The sequence below is a fragment of the Columba livia genome, chromosome 3, assembly GCF_036013475.1.
Source record: "Columba livia isolate bColLiv1 breed racing homer chromosome 3, bColLiv1.pat.W.v2, whole genome shotgun sequence".
NCBI classification, from domain to species: domain Eukaryota; kingdom Metazoa; phylum Chordata; class Aves; order Columbiformes; family Columbidae; genus Columba; species Columba livia.
The window spans coordinates 25,626,807-25,639,192 of NC_088604.1; the positions used below are offsets into that span (position 1 = coordinate 25,626,807).

The window sequence follows — 12,386 nt, forward strand, 5'->3', positions numbered from 1 at the left end:
AGTTGCTTGGGTTTGGTTTTTTTTTGTGGTGCTTTTTGTTTGGTTGTTGTTGTTTGTTGAGAAGGTTAGATGCCATGACTATGAAGTTACTGAAGAATTAATCCAATGTATCTGTAACTTTGCTGTTAAAACACCTACCACTCTTTGTCATCCACAGCTTCATAGGTTAGAATACTAGTTTTTACCTTTTCCTTCTTTCTTGTCAGGCTAAAATTATTCAATTCCTGCTAGCCTCGAGGCCCAAGATGGAAATCCTTATAAAAGTGTCTCCTAGCCTTGTTTAACTCTTCATTTGCATATATCACTAAAAAGGTAGAAGACCAGTTGGTTCACCTGGAACTGTTTTTTCTTTGTGATCTGATCTTTGAGTTCTGCCCCCACCTTTTTGTCCTGTTTCAAATTTACAGCTCCTGGTCTTCTGCCGCTTCTTTCTGCAGCAGAGAAGGGCAATCTGTTGATTTACTACATCTGCCTGTTCAAAGACCAGCTTGTTTTTATATCCTCATGCAGTTTTCTTTTAAGTAAACTGTCTAATACCTGTGTATCCATGAAATGCAGTTTTGTGAGGGATATATCCAGAAGCAGTGACGAGGAGGAAGGAGATACATACCTTGCTTCAGTTTCTTGTTAATTATACAGTAAGGGACTTAGCTGAGAAAACCCAGCCTAAACCTGTTTGTGAATTTTCCTTGAAGTTGTAAAGACGGGTCTTGAAAGAGCCATATCCCTTGTATTTTGTATATCTTTAGCCTCAGAACTTCAAGAGGAAAGTGCTACAACCTGTATAAAAGCCACTTAATCTCAATAGACTTTGCAAGAACTATGTGACTCCTATCACATTGTGCCCCAGAAATTGTAACATTTACCTAAGGAGGTTGATTGCTGCAGCCTTCAGACTAACAGCAAAACCTCACAGTTTCTAGAAAAAAATAAGCCTGTCAGATCATTGTCTATGTCATTATTTTAATGTGGAAATGAAGGGAGAGGATGAGTGACGTTCCTCCATCCCTTCTCCTTGCAGAGACAGCAGCTCTGGGTAATGTACTTGGCTGCTTTGTGGAGAGTAGAGAGATGTGGTGGTGACTGTGAGACAACAGCCCATTCAGCCGGGCTTCGCAGCTGAAGAGCCATTCACAAAGACAAACAAATTTGCAGCACAAATTCCTTCTTGCAAGGTGTTTGACTAACTGGGCAGTTTCCTCCTCATGTGTTTGGAAGGTGGAGGAGGTGGGAAGTGGGGTGGCAGAGCCTTCCCAAGGGCAGGCTTCTCTGAGAGACCTCTGCGCTGGGTGGCACCAAGGAACCTCTATGGAAGTGAGAAGAGAACCTCTGGGCTCATAAATCATTCAAGCACTGTAGTGCTTAATGCTTTAATAGACCTTGTGTGTGTGTGATACAATATCTACTATAGTACCTGTGTGAGAAGAGGTGGGGGAAGATTCTTCTGTGTATTGAATTGGATGGATGAGATCTGGTTCCCTGCTGGCTATCTCTCTCCTGACGGGATAATGTTGCGTGGATTCACAGAGTCACAGAATGGTTGGGGTTGGAAGAGAACTCTGGAGATCATCTAGTCCCACCCACCTGCTAAAGCAGGTACACCTACAGTAGATCACACAGGAATGTGTCAAAGTGGGTCTTGAATGTTTCCAGAGAAGGAGATTCCACAACCTCTCTGAGCAGCCTGTTCCAGTGCTCTGGCAACCTCAAAATAAAGAAGTTTCTCTTCATGATTAGATGGAGCCTCCTGTGCTTCAGTCTGTGCCTGTTGACCCTCATCCTATCATTGGGCACCACTGAAAAGAGTGTGGTCCCATTCTCTTGACATCCACCATTGAGATACTTATAAACATTGATGAGATCCCCTCTCAGCCTTCTCTAGGCTGAACAGACCCAGCTCTCTGTTTCTCCTCATAAGAAGGATGCTCTTGGACCAGTCTTTGAGTCTAGAATGGGCTTCCTGGGTATAATTTTTGCATAAACTAATAAACCGTTTAGGACATTAGTGAATTACTAATCACTGAGTGATTGTGTTGTATGTACGTGTTGGTGTTCCTTCTGCTATGACTGTCTAGATTGGGACTATTCAGTTGACTCTTTCTGGGGTGTATGTGGTGTGTCAGCTCCAGCACTTGTCAAGCACAGTGCTCTGTGTTGCCTTCATAGCTGGAAAATTTAACAGCACTCAGGAGAAAGACTATCAAAGACTATCAAAGATTGTAAACCCTCTCTCAGGAACATAGCACATGTCTCATGGCTGAGACTTCAGCCAAGTTCTTGCAAAAATATTTCTCACTTTTGAGCTAGAGTCCACTGTCTGAGTAATTCTGGTCTGGTAGCCCTGTGGCAGCCTAGGACCTTCCTGGCCATTGCTGTGTCAGTATTGATTAGGTATTGGAAGTTAGGTTCACTATTGCAGAATGAGTAAAGGATGCTGGCTATGTAGCGTTCGGTAGGCAAAAAAATACTGTCAGTTCTTGAAATTTCTTATAAATGCTGTAGAAAAATGTTCCATTAAAAGGGTTTTATCAGTTCAAGTGAAGGTAGTCTTCTCCCTGACTCTCCCAGCCATCAGAAGAACAAAAGTGGGGAAATGGCTATTGAGGAGCACTGCTGTTGTAAAAATCTTCAACAAAATATGCTTTAGTGCCATATAAAAGGATTTTTAGAAATAATATTATCATTCAGACAGTACAGAATTTCCTTAGTGTCAAACTTCCCTCTTAAGGCACTTGTTAGAAAATTCTTGTACAAACTAGAATGATAAACATCTGAAGAGGTATTTTGAATGGGGGGGAAAAATGCTGCCTTATGTACGTGACTGCCGAGCTTGATTTTCATCTGCTTCTGCTGGCATGACTTCTTTTTTCTGCCAGTGTATTTGTATTGTCACATGTCACAGGGCTTATGCTTGGTTTATAGCCTTATTATTAGCAATGCTGTACAGTCTGTATGCCAGAACATCTGGGGCATCGTGTAAACGTAGAACATTCGTCAGTGTGTAGCATTAGAAGAATCCTAGATATTTAAGTAGGATTTGAGCTGGTTATCCAGCAGTGGCAAGAAAAGCATTCAACCTTAGTGCTGCTGAAATTGGCAGAGATGGACGTGTTAATGTCTGTAATGAAATCTAGTAGTCAGGAGTAATGGTGAAAGCTTGCTTAATCCATCGAGGGACAGAAGGACTTCTTTATATATTTTAATATTCTACACTGCATTTCAGTTTATTATGTCAATGCTTCTATTATGGACCATCATCTTCTCTGCTATAATAATCACTCCAGATTTTTTTTCATATGCTAAAAAGCTTTTTGGTTTTCTCTTCTGAATTCATTTGTTCAATGCAATGTTACAGGAGTCTTCACATGTAGTGACAAAGTATCTGCTCATAACTTGGTTGTGTTTTGCCTGAGAAATCTTGTTAAGATGCCTTGCAATTGAAATGAGTTATTTCAAATAGTTTTTCTAAAAAGACATTTTCTATTTTTTGTAGCCCATCATACAGAAGTATAAGTTAAATTATTTGCAGTATGGCAAGGAAACTATACATTGGTGGAGGAAATCAGTAGCATGATCAGTTTCAGAAACTTTGTTACTGAGGATTTAAGTTTATCTTCTTCTATATGTGTTACATTTTTATGTGTATAGATTTATTTATATATTTATTTCCCCCCCCAAAAAAAATTAGGACAGTTACTTGTATTTGAGCTTTGATCTTTAGGGATGCTTCCCCCCCACCCCCCATAAGAGAATGATTCACATGCACAGAAACTATGTATCTTTTTTGAATGTGAAAGAGAGGGGTGTGTACATATATGTTCTATAAAAGTTAGGGACAATGATTGCAGAGAAATGAGTTATCCTGAGCCCTCAGGAGCTTTGAAATATTGATGTCCCTTTCAAGACTTTTCCAGCTGGTTATCCAGGGAAGGACAGTGTGAAGACTAGATGGTAGATGACACACTTCTTGACTTGCTGCTGGTTTGCAGAGCTCACTATTGGTGTTTGTCATTGCTGTACTGTGAGGCAGAAGTAACAATGTCTCTTGAGTGCATACAGGACCTCTGTTTTCAATAATCCTATAGTACAAGTTCAGTCTTCTGCAGGCATCACTCAGACATTGGGAACTGGAATGGGTAAAACCATCAGCTTTGCTGTTTGTAAATGCAATTTTGATTTTGTTTTGATTTTATGTATATTTCTACATAAGGAAAAGGAAGGTTTCCATTTCTGTGTACTGTTTGTGTTTCTTAGAACACCCTTTCAAAAGTGAATCCTTCTACATGAATGTTTAATTTAAAAAAAAAAAAAAAAAGAAAAAAAAGTAGTAGTTTATATGTCATCTGTTTTGCAAGGCAAATGCAATGATATCCCTGCAATGATATCAGTGCTTTTACTTTCTGAAGTGTTGGTGACAGGCAAATGCTTTTATGTACTTAAAGTGTTATAGGAATTTATCACTTTAAGGTTGAGAATTTATCACTTTAAGGTCATCATTTAATCACACAATCTTAATGATACTTTTAAAATTTGTTTGAGTCACTCAAATGCCACTCTTCAGACCTGTTTGTCCGTTCTGTATGAGAGGAATAAAGTGTGAGGTTTTGAGTAGTGAAGTGAGGTTAGCAGAGATGCTTGTGAATGTGGCTCTTTGAAACAGGCTGGTTATTCAAGCATCCCCAATTTAAATTTGGGAGCCCTGTGACTCCTGCAGTAGCTTCATGGCTACTTCCAAGGTTCTTCATGGAGGATTTACTTGTCGACTGGATCACTGGTGCATGTTGTTCAGGATTTGAGCTTGTGAACGGAATGAAGACTGTGAAGGGGTTTGGGGAATCCGATCACGTATGGCTTGGCTCTCCTGGGCCTTACGTCCCTGCACAGGGTCCTGAATTGTGACCCACGTACCTCTCTGGTCCTTGTGCCAGGCTGATGTCCAGCTGTGTGGTTTGGTCTTTCTGTGAGGTAAGCTGCTGCAGGGGAGCCAGCTGTACTAATCCTGATTTGGGGACTTGGGGTGACCTGTCCCTTCTAACCTCAAGGGCCTCACCTCATCTCTCACTCTGAATTTATCTTGTTGATGTTAGATTTCTGGGAAAGATAACTGTTTCCCCTCAAATACCAAAGCTGTTAAGAAGGAGTGGGTCGGTAAGAACATAGAAAAACATCTCTGATGGAACTCCGTCTCCGAAGTCACCTATTCCATTTTTTAGATAACCTCTGCTGTTGACGGCCAATAGGGCTTGTGCATGTTCAAAAGTAGTTTATTGTCCTTCACGAAGTGTACTGAGAGAACTGTTTGTGCTGTGTGCACCACTCCATGCAAACCTTGCCCTTTGTGGCTTTGTTTGGTGTTGTGGAAGCACAACTTGGTGGTTTGATGCCTCACAATGTGGATTTTCACGGCTCTCATTCATTATTTCGATATTTAGTAACAGTTAATATGTTTCTGAATATACAGTATATTTCTGGAGTTAGTGATTAGATCACTCCAGAGCTACTCATAATCATTATGAACCATCTGCTCTGGCTGTTTTCAAAGCTGTGTCCGGTGGGTGTACTGGGAGCACTGGGGTTTGATAGGCAAGAAGAATTTGCTTCATTTCCAAGAGGAAGCAACTATCGGGATGGAGTGAAACCCATTTGAGGATGCCCATCTCCCTTCTTCCATCCAGCTCTTCCCACTCATGTAGGAAACAGAAGACAGTTCTGAGGAGATGCTCCTCTACTTTTATTGACCATTCACAACTGGTGACCTGTGGGTTTGGCAGAGGTTCTTGCTGGCTCTGGGTTCAGTTCTGAGCTGGGAATCATTCAAATTAGATGCATTTGCTCAGATTACCTGGCAAGAGATGAACCTGATGAACCTCTCCCTCCTCTACTTTCCTTCCCTCCTCCTGCCATTGCAGCACTTTTGGGGAGGAGAGCTGACTGAAATGCATAGGTACTCAATTCTGAGTTACTCAGCTAGGTAGGAATAGATCTAATTTCCAATTATTTTTCAACATGTTCAGATCACTGATGGCTGCTGAAGCCGGTGGTGTCAGTTGCATGAGGGAAATCTATTAAGACATCTCCCAAAATATTCTTTATGATGAGAACAGCAGGAAGAAGAGGTGGAGTAGATGCAATGCTCTGTAGAAGCAGAACTTGGAAACAGAACTCTGATTTTTACTTTAAGATTTGCCCTTTTTTGAATTATTTTCAAAATTAATCATAAAAATCTAAGTTGCTAAACAAGGAAACCAAAAATGTTTGTTTCATTTTTCCTGAATCCTGATGACCCTAAACAAGGACTTACACAGAAGACCCACAGCCTATTCATAGAAATAGAGCTTGATATAAGAGGTTCACAAGATAATTTTGTTTTTAACATAGCATGCCTCACTTCAGTGGGTAAATGTATTATGTTGAAGATACTTGAAAAAATAAATCTGTTTTCACATAGAAATATCTGTGATTACTTTCTGGCATTCTGAAATAGTGTATTAGCACGTATTTGGGACCCATCAATTTAAATAATATTTTCAAATTACCTGGCTTTAGTGTGATGGAGGCTGGTTTTGCTCCCATGTGTGTATATTACAGGTGGAGAGACTTGCACATTCTCTTCTTCCTTCCCTTGTTTTCCCTTCCCACGTACTTTCTGCCACCACAGACTGGGCATGTATTGATGACATTGCAAGGGGTTCAGATTTTAATTGATTCTTTAGGACAGTTGTAGCACATAGAGTCTGTTTTTATGATGGGCAGAGGCTGGTAAAGATCAGTCCAAGGACAGGTGAGTTGTCTAGGATCAGGAAGATGAGCAGGGAGGGGAAATGGGATGTGAAAAAGCAACAAAATATCTCTGCTGTGATAGCCGTGTACTTGGACATGAAGCAGTCTTGCGTGTTGAAATGTCTTTAAAGATGCTAAGATAAATCCTTGCAGTAGCAAGTTACTGAATGTAATGAGGCAATAATTCCAGTGTAGTTGCAAGTTCAGTTGTTGACAATTTTCCTTTTTTTTTTTTTTTTTTTTATTTCTTCTGCAGATATTCCTGAAATACCAGAAAGCATCTCATTCTGCAGAGCACTACAGGTAGCAGATTTCAGTGGGAATCCACTGACTAGGTAACTTCCACCTTCTTCTTAGTACTTGTAATACCAGAATTACAATCTTGCTGTAACAATTACAATTTTAAATAAGCCCTTAAAAATTGTGATCTAGGATCTCTATGAAATGTTGCCAGCAGTGTCTGTCTCTGGCAGGGACTGCAGCAGAAGTTCAGATTTAAAAAGCGATGTGCATCTCCTGGGAGGGGGTGAAATTTGTTAGCCAAGCAGGAAAAATGTAAATCTGATTGTCTCTTAAATAATTTTCATTTCTCTTCTTAAATGCGTAGGAAAACCGTGCTCACAGTTGGGAGAGATAAGGCAATGGTTAGCACGAATGCACTGGCACAAACCCAGGTGCCTGATGGTTTGGAATAGACTTTAGATCAGCTACTGCAGATAATGGCTTTTACTAATGATTAAAGCTTGGGCTAGCATTTCATCACCCTTCCATCAATTGGGACACAGTGACATGCAGTAACATGTGGCAGAAACGTGCTGCGTGTGTCTGCAGTTGCTGCCGGTCTGCGTTTTGATGAGCTGAGGCTTGGGGATTGTGTCCAATTTCTAGTATAGGAGTTTTGTTTACGTTTCTTTGTTCCATTTGCTGAAGAATTTGAAATGAGGCTGGAGATAGCGAAGAGGCGATCTGCTCATTAAGGCCTTTGAATACTATTTGGAGAACCGTTTTCTAAAGCAGCCTGTGCCGTAGAGCTCCTTTGTGGTGCTGAGCAAGTCACATAAGCCAGAGTGTTCACAGTGGGTACTCACCGACCTCCTTTGCTTTGTGCTGAGATGAGCCAGGAATACTTGCAGGATGAGCTGGCTGGGCTGCAGGAGAGCTAACAAACAGCAGAGTGTCTGTAACATCTTAAGCTGCTCCTGGTTTTGCAAGACAGCTTCTCCCACATGTGCAGCCGAGATTCTTCAGAAGCGCGCTTTGAACATCACCCATAGCGCGTCCTAAGTCCTCTGGAAAGTCACATCTCTGAGCATTAAAGGGACGCTTGTGATCTTAATCCCTGTGCCTTTGTAGCCCATTTATGTAGTGAGGATAATAATACCACAAAAATCTGGTAAAGCAAACTGAGGCTGAGCTGGTGTTCAGATACACAAGTGGTGAGGGTCACTGAACAGCTTTTTCCCAGGCATCACTGTGCAGTACATGAAACTCAGAGCTGCACCTTGTAGTATTGAAATAAAAATTGTAGTATTGCGGTAGCTATCCTTCTCTGTTTTGTGTGTCGAATAAGGCCTGGGGCCCAAGTAATGTATTTCCTTAAACAGTAGTTGCAATGTACAACTACAGCTGAGTGGAATTAACAGGAGAGATGAAAGGCTTTTTAATGGGGTTGAAATAGATCTCATAACTCTTTGCCGACAGTTTAAGGGAATTTAAAAAATTCTTGATAAAGTGGCTCTAAAGGGTATGTGTGTCCTGGAAAACATCACCCCAAGCAGTTTATTAAGTTGGAAAACACAGATACCAGAAGCTGTTTACACATGGTTGCCAGGTATTTTCTGTGATGAAATCCAGAATTTCGGTTTTATCTATATAACAGCATGTAGATTTTGACACTAATTTTCCCAGGCAGAGTGGGGAAAGTCTAGTAGTGATTTTGTTTTCAGTGTGATATCCTGGAACTTTTTTAGCCATTGATTCTTGTCCTTATTTCCTCTAAGCATAAAAGCCAGTTGGAGATCTTCCCAATCAATGTCCTACCACTAATACAGTATGCTGCCTCACTGTCAAACTTCATCATTGATGAACCTGCAGCATTAAAAGTAGCTGGCAGACCATTTTGCCAGCTGTTTTCACATGATTTTAGGTTTATATTAATAAAAGTAGATATGTTTATTGTACATTAGATGGGAAGTCCACTATATACTATAGAGAGGATAGGATAGAATAGAATAGTTCTATGACTCCAGTTGTAAGGGACCTACAACAATCATCTAGTCCATGTCTACTTCAAGGTTGACTAAAAGATAAACAGATCATTTAACTCTGGTCTTAAACCTGTTAGAGCCTAAATGGTAATGAATAGTTACAGTGAAGCTCACATTTAAGAGATACTGACCATGTCTGTTAATAAGGTCCATAAAATGCCACACAGTGGAGGATGGAGTTGAACACATGAAAAACCCTCCCTGCCTGCCCCCCCGCTTGTAATTTGCCTTTTTCCCTTTCCCCATCGAGCAGAGTTGTATTTGTCTGGAGGGGTGCGTCTCCTTTTGGCTGGTTGTCTGCAGATCATACCGTGTGCCTTGAGCGGAGTGATGGGGAGAGTAGGAACCAAACCAAATGATACAGTTTGAGCTTAGCATGCTCTGGGACTTGAGCAGAAGTTGACTGGGCTGGGAGCTTCTCTTCTAAGTCTTTGCCTGTTTTACCCCACTCTGTCTCCCGTGTAACTGCAAACTGAGCTGCTTTGTGCAACCCAGCTGCTAGCGAGCCTAAAGGCTTTGAAAACTTTGGGACTGTTTTGCATATGGCTGCATTTTATAGTGTAAGAAGGGAGGGATTACATGCTGTTGAGTTGTGAACCAGTAAATGTGAAATGCTGTAACAGCAGCACATTGTCTTTGCAGTGAACAGACTGTTTCTTCAAAAAGCAGCAATTGAAGAGCAGCCCAGTAGCTAATACAAAACGGCCATGCTGCAAGCATGTGTGTAACTGAAGCCTGCATAAAAAGAATTCATTGAATTATTTTACCATCTAGGTGATAGAGGAAAATAATGGTAAAATGTTTGATTTCTAAAATTTGTTAAAATGTTTAAAACGTCCTGTAGCTTTTTAAAGTTGCAAACTGGGGGCAGGGAGGAAAGGGGCTAGGAAACAGGGACATCACCTGTGCTTTGACACAGAAGAAACTTTAAAGCTTTTAAGTCATGTGTTTGGGGTGTTTGGTGTGGTGTTTTTTTTTTTTTTTTTGTTAGTTTGTTTGTTTTGGGTTTTTTTTGCGTTTTGTCTTGTTTTTGTGTTTTTGTTGTTGTTGTTTTGTTTGTTTGTTTTGTTTTTTCTTACTATGATCCTTGGAATTTTGTGAGAGTCATGCTGCAGTCTGGGCCTGCCTCCCTCTGTGTCTGTTTGCTAAATAGACTCTTGTTTTCTACTACATGTTCTCTTTTCCAGTATATATTGCATGAATGTGAATGCTTCTGCTGGAAGTCCTTGATTTGAATTAATATCTCCATAGGTTGCCCGAAAGCTTTCCTGAATTACAGAATCTAACGTGTCTTTCGGTAAATGACATCTCCCTGCAAGCACTACCTGAAAACATTGGGAAGTAAGTTTTTTTCTTTATACTTTATTACTATCTGGATTTATTTTTCTTTATTGTGATACCCATTATATAAATGACTTGCATTATTCTATGTAATATACTGCTGAAGTTATTTACAGATCTGTGCTTATCTTTGTATTCTTTCCAGTGTGAGTGATCTATTTAAGAAAAATCCCTTTGCATTTTCATTTGACATTATCTGGCTAATGCAGAACCTGAAGCATGGGTGTGCATGTTTCAGCTCTGTTCTCTGGCATTTGTAGTAACTTGGAATTTTAGGTACAAAGTTAAATAGATGTTTTGTGATGCAGATCTGACCTTTTGCTTTCCTTCATTGTAGTGGACCATTGATCCATTCTTGTGAACATGTCAGATGGCTTGCAGCTTAGCTCAAAACCAGGCAATTGTTGGCACAAGAGCAGCTGGGTAAAAGCCGGGTGTGGTGAGGATGGGAATTAGAAGATTCCTAACTACAGGAGCAGTCTGATTCTGAAAAACACTCCAGCGGGAGCTGCAGAGATGAAAACACATGGAACAGCTCTTAAGATGATATTTGATGAGCTTTTAAGGTGTGTTTGGTAGTTCTGGAAGTTAGAGCAGGGTTGCAAGGACAGAATTCCGAAGTGGAGACATTTGGAAAGTAAACTGAACATTATTTATCTATGTCATTTTGACTGAAATGAACATCCACACTTGCAGAAGGGAAATCTCTCTCCTCTTAGTGGAAAGACAGGTTTCTCTTCCAGTTTGAAGGAGAAGAGGTAATTCTGTGTCTCCTCACTTGAATATGTGAGAATATCTGTGCTGGTTCAGATCAAAGGCTCATCTAGCCCAACTTCCTTCTACAGTTGCAGTAAGTAGATGCCTAGTGAGTTTTCAGAAGAAAACCATGTGTTTCATTACTCCTCTTTCCATCCCCTGACTGTTTCTGGTTCAGAGGATTTCCTGAGCTCTGGATTTTGGTTTTTCTAATTGGTATCCCATAATGAATCTCTTTTCCACATACTTGTCCAGTTTCTCTTTGAGCTTATGTAGACATCTTTAGTATCCTTCCCTGGCAAATAGCTGCACAGGTCTATTACCCATTGCACTGATTTTGTTTTGTGTGTGTGTTTTTTTTTGTTTGTTTGTTTGTATTGTTGGTTGGTTGGTTGTGGGGTTTTTTGTTTGGTTGGTTTTTGTTTGTTTGGGTTTGTTTGTGTGTGTTTGTTTGTTTTGAGCCTGATTCTACTTACCTTGCCTATAATCCCTAGTATTGGAAGAGGCAGTAAGCAACTGTGCTCTTGATCTGCCATCAATGCCTTTATAGTTTTCTACTGTATCCCCAGGTCCTTTTTTTCCAGGCTGAAGAGTTGCTATTCTGACTTCAGGAATAGTCTTCACAGAACTTAAATATCTGTCCTTTAGCTCAGAAAAGCTAGTATTTGTTTCTTTTGCTGAGAAACATACCATTTCAGAGCATTTGACATTTCTTGCATCACCTGATTGTTTGCTGTCTTTTCCCTCACCCCCCCCTCTTTTTAATCTGCACCTGTCTTTATGGTTACCTTGCCTGTATTGCTGTTTTAAGTTGCCATGCACTGAACCACTTCCATTTTTCTTCAGAAAGCTACAGTAACTCAGGTTTTGAATCATGAATATAAGTAGAGGCCTATTAATCTTGGACTTCCTTTCTTAAAGTGAAATATTTCTTACATGGATTCTTTGGGGAGTCAGCATAGCCCATGACAGTAAAACCCCACTGTTTCTAAACAGAGCAGTCCTCCAGAAAGGGATCTTATTATTAAGAGCTCCTGCAAAGTAGTCAAGTTCAGACTGGCATTGCTTTCGCCACTTCCCATGGGTATGAATGCTGTCAGCTGGCACGACTCCAGAAGCAACAGAAGTGGAAAATGCCTCTTGAAACCTTCTGCAAGCACTAACAGATACAGCTAACGTGTGCCCAGTGACTATGGTGAAGTCTTACCTAAAACTTGTATGAGCCAGGGCTTTTGCGATGAT

The 12,386-nt window shown here is 40.5% G+C and overlaps 1 protein-coding gene across 1 annotated transcript in view; it reads left to right on the forward strand.

The window, feature by feature from the left end:
* LRRC1 (leucine rich repeat containing 1) overlaps positions 1 to 12,386 on the forward strand; it is a 71,729-nt gene that overhangs the window by 23,981 nt on the left and 35,362 nt on the right. Inside the window, exons 3-4 of the mRNA XM_065056112.1 lie at positions 7,037 to 7,115; positions 10,299 to 10,388. Coding sequence (XP_064912184.1) covers positions 7,037 to 7,115; positions 10,299 to 10,388 — 169 coding nt within the window. The remainder of the gene's footprint in view (positions 1 to 7,036; positions 7,116 to 10,298; positions 10,389 to 12,386) is intronic.